At 35.0% G+C, this 20237-nt stretch overlaps 3 protein-coding genes across 3 annotated transcripts; 2 read left to right on the plus strand and 1 right to left on the minus strand.

Annotated features, from left to right (window-relative positions):
- Positions 1–4781: 4781 nt before the first annotated feature.
- Positions 4782–8612, plus strand: LOC110108691 (HVA22-like protein j). Its single transcript, XM_020839445.2, has 7 exons — positions 4782–5015; positions 5115–5172; positions 5285–5383; positions 6869–6925; positions 7090–7153; positions 7256–7465; positions 8288–8612. Exons 2-7 carry the CDS (start codon positions 5141–5143, stop codon positions 8426–8428), a joined length of 603 nt encoding a protein of 200 aa, XP_020695104.1. The 5' UTR covers positions 4782–5015; positions 5115–5140; the 3' UTR covers positions 8429–8612.
- Positions 8613–8653: 41 nt separating this feature from the next.
- Positions 8654–9480, minus strand: LOC110108693. The gene has a single exon (XM_020839446.2). It carries the CDS (start codon positions 9229–9231, stop codon positions 8770–8772), a length of 462 nt encoding a protein of 153 aa, XP_020695105.1. The 5' UTR covers positions 9232–9480; the 3' UTR covers positions 8654–8769.
- Positions 9481–19260: 9780 nt separating this feature from the next.
- LOC110108701 lies at positions 19261–20222 on the plus strand. The gene is made up of 3 exons (XM_020839458.2): positions 19261–19557; positions 19643–19840; positions 19916–20222. The coding sequence occupies exons 1-3, from the start codon at positions 19330–19332 to the stop codon at positions 20078–20080; spliced, it is 591 nt and encodes a 196-aa protein (XP_020695117.1). The 5' UTR covers positions 19261–19329; the 3' UTR covers positions 20081–20222.
- The last annotated feature ends 15 nt before the right edge of the window (positions 20223–20237 follow it).

Here is a 20237-nt window from a genome sequence, read left to right on the forward strand (position 1 = left end):
TTCCGGCAGTTAAACCGCTGGTTAGCCGCCGTAAACCTGTAGCACCTGAAAAAAAAATTGTCAGCATCTCCTCTATTTGAGGGAGATTCACCCTAGATTCTAAATCTGCACATAAAGCAATATATAACAACAAATTTTGGGCAACACGCCGCTATATTCAATCAACTATCACAAATATAAACATAAGCACAACCAAACAAAACATTAAATGTAAACAAATTTAATATGTTCGGGTTACAAGTTCACAAGTTCAGAAATTCACAAATTAACAAGTTCACGCCGCCGGTATTTTTAATGTCCGGCGGTTTATCCGGCGGTTAAACGACCGCCGCTATTACCGGCGGTCTAAATCTAGAAAACCACCGGGTGAGCCGCCGGGCAAAGCCGCCGGTATTGGTTGTTTTTCCTGTAGTGTCATAAGATTTAATAGTTTTTTTAGCGGGGCTATATTATATACCATAATATGTAATAAAAATATCTTAGAGGCTCAAAATAATTTGAAATAATTATTTTGAGCTTGTTGAGTAATATAAAAATAAACAAAACATTATTACTAGCATATGGTCTAGTGGTTGTTAAATAGCCTTCATCAAATCCTCCAACAATAATAGGCACATTAACCAACCATAGCAACAAACAAAACAAACCTAACTAAACTAAGTTGTGTGTATATATATATATATAGGCGGAACCAACCATAATTTTGAGGGGGGCAAACTTTTAAGTAATTGTTCGCATATATGTCGGGGGTCCAAGGGGGTTCGATCTGATTTGGAATTTGATTCATCATTCCCTAACAATAACACATCTACACAATGTATTTAATTATATTGGGGGCAATTGCCTAAAGATCATAGTATTTCAATATTTTTAGGGGTGCAATTGTCTAAAAACCCTTGTAAAAGACTAAAATCGGGGGGTTCCGCCCCTATATATATATAATATCGCACTCAATAAAATTTAAATATTGTTCTAACATGTATATAAGTAATAACACTGATTGCAACATATGAATATGTACTATGCATTTACATCATAACATTATTCATAATTCTTAAGAAGTAATATTATAGATATGTCAATCCAATGGATATGAAGTATCATAAGTCACCCACATACCCAACACACTTAGAACATTCATATTAATGATGTATTCATTTAGATCACACAACTATCATTATCATACATCCAATCGCTCTTATACGTTTGAATGCTACATACAAAATCTAATGTGATAATCACCTTAAGCAACATGCCTACCAAGCATCATATGAAATATTTTTTATAGGATATGTATTACTTCATATTTAGTATGAAACAGACAATAAAATATCGAGCAACATATTTAACTCTTGATGTCATGAACTATATAACATTGACTAACATGTTGTGTGTAAGATAGTTATAGCAACACTATATACAATTGTTGCGTCCTGTAATATTCGCGGCGGTAGAAAAATATATTGTAAATAGGCGTGAGATCAAGGGCGAATAGGGAGTGATCGAATGGACGGCCGATGCTAAATCCTATGACCGTGCACCGTTCGTTAATCATTTGAGGGCCTTAGTGATGTCAGAATTCGGTGATCTTGGGCTCGTTGGATTTGTCTCGTCGAGACGTTCGATTTGAGTATAGGATCGTCAAAATAGAGGACCGTTTGGTAACCCAAATTATAGTTTGAACCTTCCAATGGCACCTCGGGTCCATGATTCTGATCCATTTGGGTTCGGATTGGGTCGAACTTGGTGTCGTTAGATTCGTATTTCCGAGACGCTCAGTTTGACTATAAGCTCGCTGAAATCGGAGTTCACGTGATCCCGAATTTAATTTTTGATGTTTCCAACTTGATTCTGCATCGAGATTCGTGCTCGATCAGGATAAATTCGTGATGACGTATCAACAATCTTAATCAAATATATATAATGTCAATGAATAATAAAGGATCAACCATTCATCATAATTCTAAGAAAGTCAGTGTCGTAAAAATATGTCACATTTATAATAAACAAAATTTCAATTTATCAATTTAAGAGTCACAGGGGTTTAAGAGTCACAAGGGATTATATTCATCATAACAAATATGCTTATTTGTATATGCAATATGATTGGTTATTTTATAGTGTATGTATAGCTGTCAGAAGTTTTGAATGATGATGCATAACTTTGTAACGTGAAAAATAAATACATAACATGTAGGAATCATAGAATATGTCATTATGGGTAAGCCAAAAACCCTAAGAATACAAATAATTTCTAAAGTGCATATTGATTATTTTATATGTTTCCTAGAGAAAAATCATTTGGTATGATCAAGCATTATAATGTATTTTATGGATATTCACATCAATATAATCTAAATAACATACATAATTTTTATAGTATATAAAATATAATATAATTATATAAGAATATAGAATAAATTATTAAATAATTAATTAAATCATCATTAAATTAATAGAGAACTATTTGTCAAATAACAAATGAACATGTTAACTATTTAGATTAATGAGATTCATTTACATTTAAAAAATATAAAATTTATTCACTTTAGTAAATAACTACTGTACCGCGACGGCGCGGTCGAACGCCCGAACCCAGAACGGCAGAACCCTAGCGCAGCCGGGTCGCGGGTCATTTCGGGTCAACCCGGCAACCCGGTCAGGTCGGGTCCGGGTTGAAATGTCCGACCCGTTTGCAAAAACGGGTCGGGTTCGGGTTGACCCGTTTAGATCCAGGTCGGGTCGGGTTCGACCCGAACTCGACGGGTTGACCCGAATTGACACCCCTAACAAATAAACATGATAAGTATTTAGATTAATGAGATTCATTTACATTTAAAAAATATAAATTTATTCACTTTAGTAAATGAATATAAATTAAATTATCATAAATGAGTACGAAACTATCCATTGAGTACAAAACGTGACGCCAATCAAGTCCAAGAGGACCAATAAAGCCTTCATAAATGTCTATTGCATTCTTCTAAAGCCTTAGCGGTGGGGAAAGAAACGGCCGCTCATTTTAACTATACATTACCTTTATCACATGTGGTGATCTTTTGATATAATAATTAGCACAAATTATTCTTTCACTTTTTTTTTTCCGCATATCACATACATAAGTTTCGGACGAAAAAAAAATTAATTTATAGTCAAAATCTTCAGCCAACAGATCAAGATGAGCTGTGTAAAGAGGATAATTGATAATTCATTTCTAATGTATTGAAATACATAATAGATAGATTTAGGCCGGGATAGATGGATTTTTTAAGTGGGATTCTACCCGAGAGATTTCGGCTCCGTTTGGGATAGCTTTTTACTGGTGCTTAAAGCAGTTTTCTTGTGCAAAAATTAAAATTTGCTTTAAGAAACAGTAAGAAAGCTGTTCCAAATGAAGCCGTCATTTAAATTTTAAATTTCCACGTAAACTCACACCTCATTCATGCAAGATAATGTTGTATTGATTAGCTGTGCTAAATTGTAATCAGGGGCGGATCCAGCTCTTTTTTTTAGGGTGGGCAAAAAAAAAAAATTTGGTAGGGGATGAGCAAAAATGATTAGGATTGATAAAATTAGGGCGAAATTTTTTTTTGAGAGGGGGCAAAATACCCAAAATATTCCAAAAAATACCCTCTAAAATTTAAAAAATATTTTTTTGAGGGTTGGCATTTGCCCCCCTCACTAATATGGGGATCCACCTATGATTGTAATGACTATGAACTATATTCAAGAAGAGAAGAAAATGATGAAGAGATGCACGATGACAAATGAAGTTAGTTTTAATTAATACATATCATTTTGATCTATTATTTGGAAGCTTTGGAAATTAGCCAATAGGTCTTGGGTTCAAAGCTATGTATGTGATGTTTGTATAAATTTGTATGAATTAGCTCAAAAATCTTTAAAAAGAAAAAAGAAAAAAGTATTTTTAATTATTCTTCATAATGAGTTTATTTTTCATAAAATGAATCAGGTTTTATTTGGGACAACTTTCATACTGTTTTCTAAAACAACTTTCTAGTACAAAAAAATTAAATTCAACAGATTTTTGTACTGGAAAGCAAGAAGAAAGCCATCCCAAACGATGCTTCGTTTGAGACAACTTTTTTGCTACTTTATAAAACTATTTTTTAATACAAAAAATTTCTAATTCAAAAAACTGTTGTACTAGAAGACCGTTTTAGAAAGCAGCAAAGAATCTGTTCCAAACGAAGTATTAGACTTCGTTTGTGATAGCTTTCTTAATGCTTTGTAAAGAAATTTTTTAGTTTAAAAAAATTTGGAATTTAAAATTTTGTGCTAAATAATTATTTTAAAAAATAGAAAAAATGTTGTACCAAACGATGCGTTAATCACATGAAACTTTCTAGAAAATTCTCTAAACATTTGAATAGTATATAAGCAAAAATAACAAAATCTAAGATACTATTGGTTAGACAAAGTAAACAACATTAAATCAACTGGAAATTCAGGAAGTGGACAAATGGACCGCGTTGAACCGAACGAATCTTCTCCCCATACAACCGGTTCAACGTTCAACTAACGGCCCGGGCCCGCAACGAACCGGTCTAACTTTCCCAACCTAGCACGCCAAAATCCAGATTGGGTCGATTAGGTTGCCCAACACATAACGGTATCTACTCGAATTGACGAAACTACCCTCGCATCCCTAAGCCTTTTAATCCTCAATTCTGTCCTTTTTCGGAACTTTAATAGCTGACGTGTATTTTTTTAAAAAAAAATCTTTTTCTCTGCAGGCGTCGCTGGAAAGCAACCGCTCCTCTCTTCCAACCCTTGACGCCATTCCCAAGCTTCTCTTCATCAGACTTTACGGCATTTGTATATAAAGAAAGAAAGCGAGCTATGATTTGCTATAGTTCATAGAATCATTAGGTTTTTCTTGAATCTCAAGTTTCTCTACATTCTCTTCTTCTTCTCTTTTCAGTTGCAGCAGGCGATTCGAATCCTTCAAAGGCGGATTAAAAAACACAAAAGGATTTCAAGAAATCCATAAGGTATATATATCACATCCATGGATTCTTCTTCTGCTTTTTATGTACTTCTTTGCTATTCCGATTGTGCTTTAATGCTATTTTGCGTCTTTTTTTTGGCAGATTTGGGGATTTTTGAGATTTGATCTATGTTAGGGGAGTTTGTAACCAGAGTTCTAGTGTGAGTTTATTGATCTCTTTGTTCTTGTTATTTGAGGAAACGATAGTTTGTTTTATCTAACTTTGTCTAATCGGATTGAGAAGAATGGAATATTTGGATTATTTTCTTGTAGGTTGGTTCTTGGATATGCATACCCTGGATTTGAATGCTTCAAGCTTATGGAGAACAGCAGGATAGATGTTGAACAGCTCTTGTTTTGGTGTCAGTACTGGTAATTGATCCTTCTTGACTATAACTAACGTTTGGAATATTTACCCACTTTTTAAGATCCCACTTTATGGAGAAACAGGATTAGGGCTAGCTTCAGATAGAATGAATCGATCAAATCGAGTATGCTTGATTCAATGCTGTCTAATTTGAATAAAATAATGTTATCAAATTAGTAATTATTATATGTTATGAGAATATAATTTTACAGAATATATATATATTTTTAAATTATCATATAAAAATATGATTAAAGAAATAATTGAAATCTACTAATAATATAATATTATATGAAACTGTATAGAAATTGGCTAAGAAGCTATACCTCAAAATCATTGATTTACAAGGATCAATATTGAAACCAATTTTGTTTTGGGGGTTGAGGCTCATACATGACATTATTCTCAAATATCCAACGGTAGAATTACAGAGGGGTTAGGATTACTCTTGCTTCTTGTATTTAAGAAAACCCATATATGACTCTGAACAATATGAAAGTTCTATTTTGAAAATTTCTCACAACTATGTATATTATAGAAGTTTTATAATATCAAAATTTTAGATAAGCCACTTCACCACCTATGCCCCCGGCAGAGGAGAAATTGCGGTCATCAAACGACATCCAGAGGCGAATGAGAATGTGTCACGTCTTTTTTTGCTGTGTACCACTCGGTACCGGGTGACATGGCACATTTTGATTCGCCTTTGGACCGTTCGGTGACCACACAGATTGTTTCTCTTGACGGAGGCCATGTCGCTGTATCAATTAACCAACCATAACCTGATAAGCATGTGATTTAACTTTGAGATTAACAAAAATAAACTGTTGATTATTTCTTGCCTATCTACCTAAAATTTGTTTAGAAGGTCGACTTAGAACAGGAAATAGAGTTTTGGACGACCATGATTTCTAGAATTTGGTACTTAGAATTCTAAACCATAAAATTTAGTCTTGGGCTTGTTTGACTTCCATCGCAAAACTTGTGACTTTTGATCTTGTCAAAGTTGGTGGTTCTTTACTTTGAATAGCCAGAAGCTTTGATTTTTTGTCAATTTCCAGTATATAATTCAAACTAAACAGGCGGATGATAACCAGGTTGCTATCATAATTTAGACTTTTGTTTTTATAATAATAGGGCCGGATTTGAATCTTTGATCAATTCAATTGAAATTTAGATTGATATAGCTAAAAAATTTGTTCTTCTTCATCTCATTTGAGATTAACAGGTGTACGAGAAGTATTAACTGGTAAAATATTTGAGATTTAGTAAAAAAATATGTTTTTTAATATTTAAAATTGATATTAAATAGCTATTCTGCTTGATGCAATATATATATATACAGGCCCGTCCCCTCCAACACTTCTACTAATTTTGCAAATATAAGCAACTCACCTTAATCTGCTGGCCGATCATATAATTTCTAGATTCAGATTTGATGATTCTACGGACTAACTTAAATTGCTTTGATTTGATCCACAAAAATGCAGGGTAATTGTTGCGATCATCACTATCTTTGAGAGGTTCTTTGATATCTTCGTTTCATGGTATGTTGCTAATCTACCATCATAATATCTAAAAAAAAAAAAAAAAATCTTATACATTCTTTTTTACAATCATCCAAATAACTTCAAAATATTTCTTTTATACTACATTTTGTATGCCTAATTTGAAGCTTCTAACGCTTGAATTTAATCTTGACTGTGGACAGGCTACCGTTATACGGCGAGACCAAGCTGGCTTTCTTCATCTACTTATGGCACCCTAAAACAAAGGTACAGCACAAAATTTCAACTAAACCCATAACCTAATCCACAATTGTTTAAATTTCGACTGCTTCTTCTTCAAAGAATAAGAGTAAGAATTTGGTGGTGTAGGGAACGAGATGGGTGTACGAGGCCTTCCTCCGGCCTTTGGTGACTCAACACGAGCCTGATATTGAACAGAGGCTGCAGAGATACAGGGCCAGAGCCGCTGATCTCCTCCTCTTCTACATCAAAAACTTCACCGAACAGGGCCAGTCTCTCTTCCTCGAAATGCTACATTACATTACTGCTGGCTCCTCCAAGTCCAACTCCAGCTCTAAGGTATTATATCCCCGATCATTCAGATAATAATCAGGCAATCATCTATCATAAGAAGAATACTATATAATAAAAGTAAAAAAAAAAAGTTAATTTCACATTTTTCAAATTAAATTTAGAGTATATTTGGAATGTTTACAGCTAGTTGTTTATGAAGGATTTGTTTGTGACAAATTTTTTATTATTTTGATTTTGAGACCTCCACTATAATTTTTGAAAAATCATTGCTTTTTTCTTGAAAAAAAATTGTATTAGGAAGTTGTTTTCTATAGGAATTTTAAAAAATTATTTTCTCTATAGCAATAAGAAAGTTGTCCCAAACGAAGTCAAAACTATTGTAAAGAAAATAACTTTCCTATCATAACTATAGAAATTTTTTGAAAAATAATAAAAAATTAAAAAAAAAGTAGGAGGTTTACATACATATCACTTTGTTCCATACTATTTACATATATAATATCCAAAATATTAATATTACATACCTACCATCAATATACAACATTAATATCAAACATATTATTCTTATATTTCATTCCTATTACTCATATCATTCTATAAATTTTAATATTTCATTCCATGCATTCATATTTGTTCTATGGATGATAGACATGTAATATTAATATTTTGGGTGTTAGATATGTAAATAACTTAAAGTAAAATGATATGTATGTAAATCCTTCAAATTGCTGCCTAAAAATAAAAAATACCGTCTCATACGGATCACTAATATTACGAGGCTCATTTTACAGAAAATTCTGATAAAAAAATATTCCCAACAGCTTCCACAGTGCTTTGCAATTCATTTCACCCATTTCTATTCTGCAGAAAAATAAACGGTCGGAAGATGATCCCCTCGCAATCAGACGGTCTGAGAAGGCAAAAGAGGATTTCGTTTACAGCCCAGAAGTAGAAGAGGCCTTCCGCGCGGCCCAGGGAGCCCATCGCCGGTCCAAGCCTCATCACTAGAAGAACCCTTCCACATTCAATTTAGTATTTACTAGTCTTCTGTACAGAAATATATTTTTAATTTTTAATTGCAATTGTAGGGAAGAATAATATTTTTAATGCTATTATTATTGTAGCCGTAGCAATCCGAGCGGATAGAAAACCTTTTCAAACCATTCACTAATTCATTTAATTTATTCAAACATTTTTTTTTTATTTTTACCGTTTGATCTATTTACAAATTGGTAACCCAAAACAGATTAATATGTCATATAAATAAATATAAAAATTTAAAAGTTGCATATGTAAAAAGATAAAATTTTTGTGGCCTGCACGTAAATCCCTAAAAGAAAATAAGCGGATCACCGCAAGTCGCCGGAGCTTGCACAGCAGAGCAGCCGTGCGATGATCCCAAAGCAGCGGCCGAAAGCGGCGGAGATCGCCACCAGGAGCCGCCGGAGAGACAAATCGCAGGTGGAGGAGGAGGCTGAGTCGGCGCTGGAAGGAGTTAGATGGAGATATGTGTAGACCGCTTGCTTCACGAGTGGGTTTCGGATCTGGATCTCGGATCCGATATAGGTCGGGGAGGCGACGCAGCTTCTCGGGGAGGAGACTATCAGGTCTCGGATGCTTGTGTACCCTTCTCGGATGTTTGAGTTGGGGCTCCAATTACTCAACTCAGGTTCGCTATTCGCCTCCGGCGGGATATCGATTGCGGCCGGAACGGCGGGTTCTTTTATCCGGAGGTAGGCCGGCGATCGCCAGTGGCGAAGCTTGAAATCGCCGTTGGGAGCGGCGGCGAGGAAGTTGCTGGGGCTTGACATCTGAAATTTAAATAAAAAGAAGAGGATCCGAGGAGCCGGGAGAAGTTCCGGCGACGGAAACCTCCCAAATTCCGGCGATCTCTTTCAACCAAGCGTTTGGCTTTTGCCGTGATGATTTGGCTCGCCGAGGGTACTTACATGGTTACTATTAGTAGTGCGGGGAGGAGCTATTTTAGATCAGGACCGTCCGGTGTAAAAACTGACGGTTGTGACAATTGAAGGAGTTCGATCGTTTGTTGGAAGCTGCTGAAAGCGATAATTTTGTTGGGATTTGCTAATTACGTACGTTTCTTCAAATTATTTATAAATTTAACTTTTTTAAAAAAAATATTTGTAATTATATTATTAAAAATTTGATGAAAATGACAAAGGATATATATATATATATATACATTTAATCTGGTTCAACCCAAAACCGACCCGATTTTTAAAACGGGTTGATTTGTTGAACCCTAACCCAACCCGTTTCAGGTCCGGATTGATCCTAACCCGGATTTTTTCGGATCGGGTTCAGGTTGTGTTTCGGGTCGTGTCAAAAATTGACACCCCTAAGTATATAGTCGCGGTACACAACAAAAAAGCGATGTGGCGCGCTCTGATTCGACTCCGAACAACGTCCGTATCTGCACAGAATAATTTCATCTTCATGGCAAGCTCATTTAGCTGTAATTTGTTAAATTAGATGAAGGCGACAACTGAAGGCTCGAATAAGGCAGAGGTGGTAGTTGGTAAGCACAAACAATAATTGAGATAATTTTTTTAAGTGTTATATATATAAATCCTCAAATGAAAAACAGCAATTGAGTTCTAATTGTGAGTTTTATATTTAAATAGAAATTTAATAAATAGAGATCTGAGTGTTTTAATTTTATAAGCAGTTGAAAATAATTTGATTAAAATTTTGAATGTATCTCAAAATAAATATAAAATATTTGAAACTTGTCCTATTATTTTTTTAGAAGAATATATTGATACAATTTTTTTTATAAAATTATCTTAATAAAATGATATAATATTAAGGGTATTAATTATGATATAAATGAATAAAAAATTAATGAAAATATTTCAATATGTTTAATGTAAATAAAAAAATGAACTTAAAATTTTATAATTATATAATCTTCTAAATTTAAATATATATAAAAAGTAAATAGATAAGCATCAAGCTTCATTGTTAAGGTTAAAAGTTTAGATTTCGACCAATTTATTTATTTATTTTCATCACGTGAAGAATGGTGTTGGCGTCGCGACGACTTTAATTGACCGGCGAAGTCTTACAAAGCTGCTTTGAAGTTTGGATGCGTTTGCGTAAGCTTTTTAAGTGTTTTATAGATTGTTGGTAGATTTTTATTTGGCTAAGATTATTTATTGTATTTCAGATATTTTTATGATGAAAAAATATGAGTAAGATAATCATAAAAAAATCATTATCTAATTTTCTTTAAGAAAATGTAAGCATGTGATGCTTAATAAAATTATTTAAAACTATTAAATAATCTTCTTACAATTCAATTTACCACACCTTTTTTTTGTTAATAAAATATAATATAAAAGGAAGACAATGTAAAATAAATTTCTTGTAAAATAAATTTAATATAATTAATTAGATGTAAAATAAAAGCATAAGCATTGTTTTTAATTGGAGTAAAATGAAATTGCATAAAGTGGCAGTAGGGTTATGATCATAATTATCAATGATAACAATAGTGGTGTACGGCGGAATGGAGGTCAACAATTAGGGCCGCAACCGAACCGAACCGAGTCGAGTATGTGAGTGTTCATGTTTGAGTTCGTTTATTGTTAGCTTGTTCAAGTTCGATTCGTGTTTGATTCGAGCCTTATTGTTTGTGTTAATGTTTGGTTCGTTTAAATTAATGGTATTCATGTTCGATTCGTTTAGTGCTTATCAAGCTTTAAACAAACAAACCTTAACGAGCTATATTCATGAACATATTTAGCGAATATTTTTACACTATCAAAAAAGCACGTTCATGAACAATTTTAATGAGTTTTCTTGAGCTATCAAATGAGCAAGATCATGAATAAATACATAACTAGTTAATGGATCAATCGCTCCAGTCCATATAACTCCAAATTAGTTTTTAGGTCTTTATGACTCATAAGTGAATCAATGAATGTTGAGGGTATCATGTGGGATTATTATATCATGTATATTTGTTATCAGTCAGTATATCGTTTTTATCATATCAGTATCTATATAATACATTCTTTTAATACACATATTTCACATTGCAGTTATTTCAACCCAATTCGAATTTAACCCAAATCACATTTCAATATCATCATAGCAAATTACAACACATTCAACTCATTTTTAGTACAAATTTTCCAATCCATTTTACATAGAAATTGATACATCCTAAAAAATTGTCTTGATAGAGCACGAATCTTAAGGCATATTCAAGTTTGGAATTTTTAAAATTAAATTTGAGATCATATGAATTCCAATTTCAACAAACTTATAGTAAAACTGAACATCTCAAAGAGACGAACCAAACAACACAAAAATTGGTCCAACCCAAGCCCAAATGGGATCGAATCTGGGGCCCGGATCACATTTGGAAGGTTAAAGTATTATTTGGACAATAAAATGACTTCTATATATGATATGCTTATAGTCAAATCGAGTGGCTCGGCAAGACGAATCCAACGAGCCCAATATCTTTGAATTCCAACATCGTTAAGGCACTTAAATAGTTGAAAAACTCTCTACAATTGGTGGAATCAGCACGAGCCATCCGATGGAGCACTCCGAACCAGCCACGGATCTTCTCTAAATTTATGGGGTGTGCCACTCATGAAAATCTATAAATAGACCCCCACTCTATATATGAAGGGGACCTTTTGGCTGGAGATTGGGGAGAGCTTTGAAGCTTTAAGAGTTCTAGCACCATCGCCCGGCTACCGACCGTCACCGGACCACCGCCCGGCCCCCGACCGCCGCCAGACAACCGCTTGGTAGACGACCACCACCAGACTTCAGCCCGACCTTCGTCGGACCACCGCCCGACAGCTTATCGTTGCCGGACCACCGCCCGGCCGCCGACCGCCGCTGGACTTTAGCCCGACCTTCGGACCACTGCCCAGCAGTCGACCTCCGACCACAGCCTGACCATCATCGGACCATCGCTCGACCGCTGATAGTTGTCGGACTTCAGCCCGCCGCCGACCGTCGCAGGACCTCTGCCTGACCTTTGTCGGACCACCGTCCGACCGCCGACCGCCGCCGGACTTCAACCCGACCTTTGTTGGGCCTTTGACTAGCTCTTCGAATTACTGTAATCTGACCACCTCTAAATCGAGAGACGGGTCAACCCTTGTAATTCACTCAAGTTTAGTGTATTTTTTTCACCTGGGCGAGGACCCTTGGTTTTTCTCTCTTAGGGCTTTCCACATAAAAAAGATAGGGTGTTTTGCTTCTCTCTTTTTGTTTGTATGTTGGATATCCGTGCATTGCTAAGATGAAAAGTTTACTCACTCTACTGCCACGAATCTACTAGGCCGCAACAGTTTAGCGCCATATGTGAGAATGATACAGAGATTTTGGATCTTGAGACAAAGCATCAAGTATTATCTATGTATTTGTGGCTTTCACATCACTTCAGGGAGGAGAGTTTTCCATATGCGCAGAAGGCTGAGGCAATGGCTGTTAGCATTGCTGATTTACTTGATAAGTCACTTGCTAATGCTTGTTGGAAGCCTGAATCAATATCACAAGGGAAATCCAAAAAATTGAAGGAAGAAGATGGCCAGGAGGAGCCACATTGGACTACTAGAGTTCTTTTTGAGAGGCCTAGATCGCTTATTAAAGCCTTTACTAAACATTCCAGCGTGGCTTATAAAATACAATATGCTGATATCTTTTATGATGAGGGTTGGTGGGTTAGGTCTGGATCATTGAAGTGATCAATTGGTTGATGGGAGACTTTTTTAAGATAATTAGAAGAGTGATACGTCATTACAAAATTATCTTGATCAGACACGAATCTCGATGCAAAATCAAGTTGGAAACTTCCGAAATTAAAATTGGAACCCTCTGAACTCTGATTTTAGCAAACTTATAGTCAAACTAAACGTCTCGGAAATACAAACCCAACGACACCAAATTTGACTCAATCCGAGCCCAAATGAGTCCAAATCAAGGACCCGAAGCGTTTTTAGAAGGTTCGAAACACAATTTGGATTACCAAACGGTTTCCAAATATTATGTGCTTATAGTCGAATCTAGCGGCTCGACAAGACGAATCTAACGAGCCCAAGATCGTCGAATTCCGACATCACTAAGAACTTTAAATGTCTGACAAACGGTCTACAATCAAGGGATTCAATATCGACTGTCCATCCAACCACTCCCCATTTTCCCTTGATCTCTCACCTATTTATGAGTCATGCCACTTCAGAAATCTATAAATAGACCCCTCATTTCTCTTGAGAGGGGACCGAAGCAAGAAGAGAAGAAGAGAAGAGAAGGAAGAAGCTCTTCCTCGACCACCGCCTGGGTTCCACCGAACCACCGTCGGAGTCTCGCCGGACCACCACTGGAGGCCCTCAGTCGTGGCTCCGCCAAACCACCACTTGAGGCCCTAGGTTCAGCCGGACCACCACCTGAGGCCCGAACTGCTGCTGGACCACCACTTGAGGCCCAAACTTCTGCTGGACCACCACCTGATGCCAGAGTTCTACCGGAGTACCGCCCTATAATTACGATCTTTTAAACCCAATCTCCTGCCAACTACGATCTTTCAGACCCCCCGTCTCCTACCGACTACGGTCCTTCCGACCTCCGTCGCCTACTACGATCTTTTCGACCTCCATCACCAAACAACGGTCTTTCAGACCCCGGTCTCCTACCAACTACGGTCTTTTAGGACCCCTGTCTCTTGCCGACTACGGTCCTTCCGACCTTTGTCGCCTACTATGATCTTTTCGACCTCCATTACTAGACAACATTCTTCCTAACTCCGGTCTCCTGCCAACTACATTCTTTCGGATCCTTATCTCCTGCTGACTATGGTTCTTCCGACCTCCATTGCCTACTGTGATTTTTTTGACCTCCATCACCAGACAACGATCTTTCTGACCCCGGTCTCCGACCAACTACGGTCTTTCCGACCTTTATACTATCGACTATGGTCATGTCCACCAAATAAACATGTATATGTAACTCCCACCATGTAATGTGCTCTATATGATGTACATTTGTGGCATCAAGCCAAAGCCTTCTCCTAAGGAATGACCTCATTTGTAATCGACTGCAAATACTAGTGGATTCATTCAAACTGGGTCAGGCCCCGTGGTTTTTGCTCCTTTTCAGGGATTTCCACGTAAAAATTTTGGTGTCTCTTATGAACGCTACACGCTCTCTTTTTTATCTGTGCGCGTGCTGGATCTTTGTACAACACTAAGACTTTAAACTATATATTTCTCTACCGCCACGAATACTCCAGAACGCAACAGAAATTCCTATACACATTTAACTGATGAAAATGCAATAAAATCATTTCAATTTATTCAAAATGATTAAATCTAGAATATATAAAAATAATATCGTGAAAGCCAACGAAATTAGGAGATAATGCATTTTAAATAGATTTAGAAAAGATAAAATCCATAGAAATCAAAATCATAAAAAATAACAGTAAAATGCTAGTTACTTACAATGAATAAAATAAAATTCTTAATAGGAACACTAGATAAAAAGCATCAAAGAGCTTCATCTATTCTCTTCCCTTCCCTCCCGACCAAGCCACACGAGAGTGAGCGGACGGTGATTGTGCTTGAGATATTTATAATTTAATATATATAAAAAAAGCTATTAGTGGCCTAGTTTCATAGCAAAGGAGATTTCTAATGCCGCTGTGACGATTTCTAGTACCGCTATGCTCTTAAGCCTAGCGCCACAACACTCCAAAGCACAACGCTGAAATACTCTAGATCAAACAGAAATTCAAAATTTTATATTTTTTTTAATATTTTTTCATATTTTGAGTTATTACACTCACCCCACAATTGCCCTTTTGTTGCATGGGCAACTCTATGTTACCTAGATATAACATGTGGCATGTTTGCAGATCCTTTGTCTGCTTCTTGAATCCTAATATTCCGTAGAAAATGATAGAACCTTTACTGCTGGCTGTGTTTGCTCCTTTGAAGGAGTTTCTTTTGGAGTTTGTTTTTTTCTACCAAACAAACTCCAATTTTATTTTATTTTAATATTTAATATATAATTATTGTACCATTAAAGAAGTTTAAAGAAAATTTTCTGATTGAATTTCTTTATTAAACACAGAAAATTAATTATTAAATAACATATAATAATTTCTTTATTAAACATAGAAAATTAATTATTAAATAACATATAATAGAAAAAATAATTAGAGATTTGATTTTGAAAATTTTGATATTGTGACTTATATTTTCTTTAAAGAAAATAATTTTTACTCTTTACCAAATAATTAAATATTATTATATTTAAAGCTCCATTTTAAAATGCTTTTATTATTATTATTTAGGAGCTTTTGAAAGGAATTTTTGCCATTTTAAATTTATCAACGTATCTTATCCCAATAAATTATACCTGCGACAGTAATACGTCGTCAATTCTGAATCCACAAAACCTGACGTCCGTAACGGCGCTACTTGTTCCATCCCGTCGCCACAGAAATCTGCAGAAGGGGATAAGATTGTTAAAAAAATATAAGATTGTTAAAAAGTTAAAAATATAAAAAGAACCTTTTTTAATTTTTTATTAATTTTGTAAAATTTTTAGATAGCATTTTATTATTGGTAATATATTTTTATTTATAAATTCCTACTAAAAACTTTGTTATTATGGGCGAATTATTACGTCTGGATCGGATGTTCAGACATCCAATCCAAATGCGCCACATCACCCAAATAAACTGGAATCCGGTATATTTTGATGATGTGACGCATCTGAATTGATGTCTGGACGAATCCGAACACCGGACGTAATAATTTGCCTTTATTATGACGCCAAATAACCACAGTTGTTTGGTTGAGCCATTGTTTGTTGGTTCTCATCATTGCTCTAAAAAAAATAGGGATAAATTCATGGCCATAATGAATCAGAACTTTCAATACATAATCAGTTCAGAGCCAATATAGAATATTTTCACTTTGGGAGCAAATAGATAATTTTATAATTTCTTTCCTTCCAATTTAGAAACTTCAGGATATTATGAAAATATATGATAATGCAGTGAAGTATACAATTAAATATTTTTAAAGTAAATAGCATCGTATACGAACTTATATAGAAAATCTCCACAGTTAAGTTGTCAACTCAAAGGATTCAGAAATTTAGCAAATTCACATAAATAAAATGTTAAATTGATATACTTTATCAACTATATTGTAGTCCAAATAGGCTTCGATTTTTTAAAATAATAAAAAATTCGTAATTAACAAATCTACCAATAAAATTTAGCATTTTTATAATCAAATTGTCCACAACATAGAGTAAAACAATAGATAAAAAGTTACACAATGAAACATTTTTAAAACTTCAGAAAAATACTTTTAAAAGCATATCTTTCGTTATATACTTCAAAATTTAAATTAGAAATAAGGTATGAGTTGGGCGAGACGGATGAAAAGCAGATTTTGGACTCCAAATCCACTATTTTTCTTTCTATTCTCTTCTTTCTCCTCTCCTTTCTTCCTTGGCAAGCTGACTAGGTTGAAGGGCATTTGGGCTTGGGTTAGCGACGCTACCACTTTCAATGGAAAAACTCTTAAACTCTCCCAAACTTATTAGATTTCATCCCCAGCACCATTACAACACCACCAAGCCGCCACACTTTCCTCAAAACCCTTTTTCTTCATTTTCTCGAGACTAGAGCGCCGGAACGCCAAACTCGACACCACCGTGCTCACATATAAAAATTTTAACTTTGGGCTTTCCACTTTCTCATCCCACATTTCCTAATTCCTCTATACTCCATTCAACTAACTCATACATATGTACAACTATAAAATAAGTTAAAATTACAATTAACAACAGATAATTAATTGTATTTCACAAGACAACTATTACACCCGTATTATATTGTTTTATAAGCTTTACTATTACATCGTGTGTTTTATAATTTCTGCACATATTCATAATCATATTAATTGTTACTATTATGACCTGAATGATTACATGCATTATTTATTTTTCGTGCTTTGAGTTCAGTAGTATAATCTTAGTAATATGTTGTGTTTTTTAAGCTCAATATATATAGTTTTAATGATTTAAGGTCAGAGAAGAGAATCAATATTTTGAGATTGATCGGACACAAGATTTCTCATGTTTTTGTGTTATCTTGTCTTTTAGTTATTCTTTTATGCTCATGAGTGTGAAGATAGTATGTAGCATTGGTATGACTCATAAGAATTGTACATGATTTTTTGAGTAATGAATACAAATGTATATTGATGTTTTGATTAATAGATTCATTTTCGCCAGTATTTTATTATTGAAAGAAATTAGATAGCTCTTATTATTTTTATTAAAATAAAACTTTTTCAAATTTAAATTTTGGGGCGTGACAATTGAGTAGGTGTGTAAGTATTTCCCTTAAAAACACTAAGGTTGTTGTACACGTGAGTATTTTATGTATTCTTACATTTTGTTAATATTGCTCTTATATGTTGAAACTGTTAATGTTATTGTTATTATATGCTGAAAATATTGACGTTGTTGGCTTAACATATTAGAAATATTGATATTCATGGGTCACTAATTCATGTTAAAAAAATATTATTATTTTCATGTTCATGTGCTTGAAATGTGTAATAAAAAGAAAATGGCGAGGAATTTGACAATTGTGAAGAATGTAGTAGATGTTTATGCGCAATACAAATAATAAGGGCCCTTATACTTATGTATATGTATATCAAATATTCCTTTGTCTGTTTTGAACGAATACGGCAAGATCAAGTGGAGCTATTAGTAAAAGTGGAGTTATAAAGAAAATCAAAATGTATATAATTCCTTTATCTACCATGCATAAATGAAAGATGATCAAGTGAAGGTATACCGTATACTTGAAAGTGGAAGTATAAGGAGGCATCGAGAAATGTGTCTTGTGTGCTACTTCATGTTATGTTGTTTGTGCTCTAATTAGATTTCAAAAGAGGCATCGAGAATTTTGAAATGTGAATGTTATCTTACATTCCACTTTAATGAAATACTTGTGTCACATAATTATGTCCATCTGATATTGTGAAATGTTATCCCTATTTTGAAATATTGTTCAAGTGATGCCTACACTGTTATTGTTATATGTGCATACCCATAACATCTGTTTGATGCCTGATATAAACTTGTTAAATAAACTATGTCATTATGTAATGCAAATATTAAGATAATCCACTTTTGAATATATTCTATTGTTTATGTGTTGTGAATTAATATACTTGTTGTTTTTATGTAATTATATTGAATTATGTAGTAGTAAGTTTTAGATGATCTATTGAGCATGTGTTGCTCATTCTTTATAATTGTAAATATTTTCAAGAAAAGATAAAAACCGCTTGTTGAGTAGATTGAATTGTTATAGGCTGTTAATCAAGTTGAACTTCAATATATATATATATATATAAAATTATTACATAATATTAGACCTGTCTTAAATAAACTATGCAATGCAAACATTAAGATAATTCACTTTTAAATATAATCGATTGTTTATGTGTTTTGATTTTTGAATTAATATACTTGTTATTTTTTATGTAATTATATTGAATTATGTAGTAGTAAGTTTTAGGTGATCTATTGAGCATGTGTTGCTCATTCTTTATAATTGTAAATATTTTCAAGAAAAGATAAAGCGCTTGTTGAGTAGATTGAATTGTTATAGGCTGTTAAGCAAGCTGATATATCCTCTTAAAATTATTACATAATATGTAATAATATTTAAATTATAAAAATAACAACTTTATAGATTTTATTCTCATCGGACGGCGGACTCTTCCTAGCTAAAGCAAGCTGCCAGCTAGCCCGACCCGACCCTAACCGACTCTTTCTTCTTCCAACTACAGTCTACAGCTCGAGGGATTGTTGCCGCCATGGCCGCGACTCTTCTAATATCCCCGCTGGTTCCCCGCCAATTCCTTGTAACCCTCAGCCGAGCGCCGCTTCGAGGACGAGAAACCTTTTCCCTCTATCAGCGCACCGGCCGGCTTCTCCGAATCCGCGCGACTCAAGAAACCACTGAGAAGGAGAAGGAGACGGAGACCACGTCTTCGGCCGAAGAGATCACAGAGAAGTACGGCCTCGAGTTCGGCCTATGGAAGGTATGCAAGCAATTTCACTTTCTTAAAACCTGATTTTATATGATCCTTCAAGGATAAGCTCCATTAGAGCTGTCTTCTGCGGTAGATATTTAGATCTAAGGAGGGAGAAAAGGGAGCCGATGGAGTTGTGAAGGAGAAATCGAAGGCAGATCAAGCAAAGGAGCTACTTGCAAAGTATGGAGGAGCGTACCTGGCGACGTCCATCACTCTATCGCTCATCTCCTTTTCCCTCTGCTATCTCCTGGTCAGTGCCGGTATCGACGTCCAAGCTCTGCTCAGCAAGGTTCGTTTTCCTTTTCCTGACTTTCTCAAATTCGAATGAGAGAGATTGATGATTTGTTTGCTTGAGATTTTACAGGTTGGCATTGCTGCGGATGAGACCGGGGAGAAGGTGGGAACTTTCGCGCTCGCCTACGCCGCGCACAAGGCGGCATCGCCAATCAGATTTCCCCCCACCGTCGCTCTCACGCCTATTGTCGCTGGCTGGATAGGGAAGAAGGCGGCCGAGAAGGACGATAAGTGATTACTCCTTAGATAGGGCCTCCGTGTTTTTCTTTTTTGGCCGCTTGGAAGGATTGTGAATTGTGAAGCTTGAAAGGACCAATTCCTGTAGATTTTACACAGAGTGAATAATAATACAACGTAGTTTGGATCTTTGATGCTTACCATTGTACCGTCAT

Source organism: Dendrobium catenatum, unplaced genomic scaffold, assembly GCF_001605985.2.
Source record: "Dendrobium catenatum unplaced genomic scaffold, ASM160598v2 fragScaff_scaffold_621, whole genome shotgun sequence".
In the NCBI taxonomy this organism is placed as follows: Eukaryota; Viridiplantae; Streptophyta; class Magnoliopsida; order Asparagales; family Orchidaceae; genus Dendrobium; species Dendrobium catenatum.

Bases quoted from the DNA above. Each gene is read 5' to 3' on its own strand.
- LOC110108691 (XM_020839445.2), top strand. From the start codon at position 5,141: ATGTTAGGGGAGTTTGTAACCAGAGTTCTAGT. The intron at 6,926-7,089 runs GTATGTTGCTAA...GACTGTGGACAG, and splicing joins TTTGATATCTTCGTTTCATG to GCTACCGTTATACGGCGAGA. The intron at 7,154-7,255 runs GTACAGCACAAA...TTGGTGGTGTAG, and splicing joins TATGGCACCCTAAAACAAAG to GGAACGAGATGGGTGTACGA.
- LOC110108693 (XM_020839446.2), bottom strand. From the start codon at position 9,231: ATGTCAAGCCCCAGCAACTTCCTCGCCGCCGCTCCCAACGGCGATTTC.
- LOC110108701 (XM_020839458.2), top strand. From the start codon at position 19,330: ATGGCCGCGACTCTTCTAATATCCCCGCTGGTTCCCCGCCAATTCCTT. The intron at 19,558-19,642 runs GTATGCAAGCAA...CTTCTGCGGTAG, and splicing joins TCGAGTTCGGCCTATGGAAG to ATATTTAGATCTAAGGAGGG. The intron at 19,841-19,915 runs GTTCGTTTTCCT...GAGATTTTACAG, and splicing joins TCCAAGCTCTGCTCAGCAAG to GTTGGCATTGCTGCGGATGA.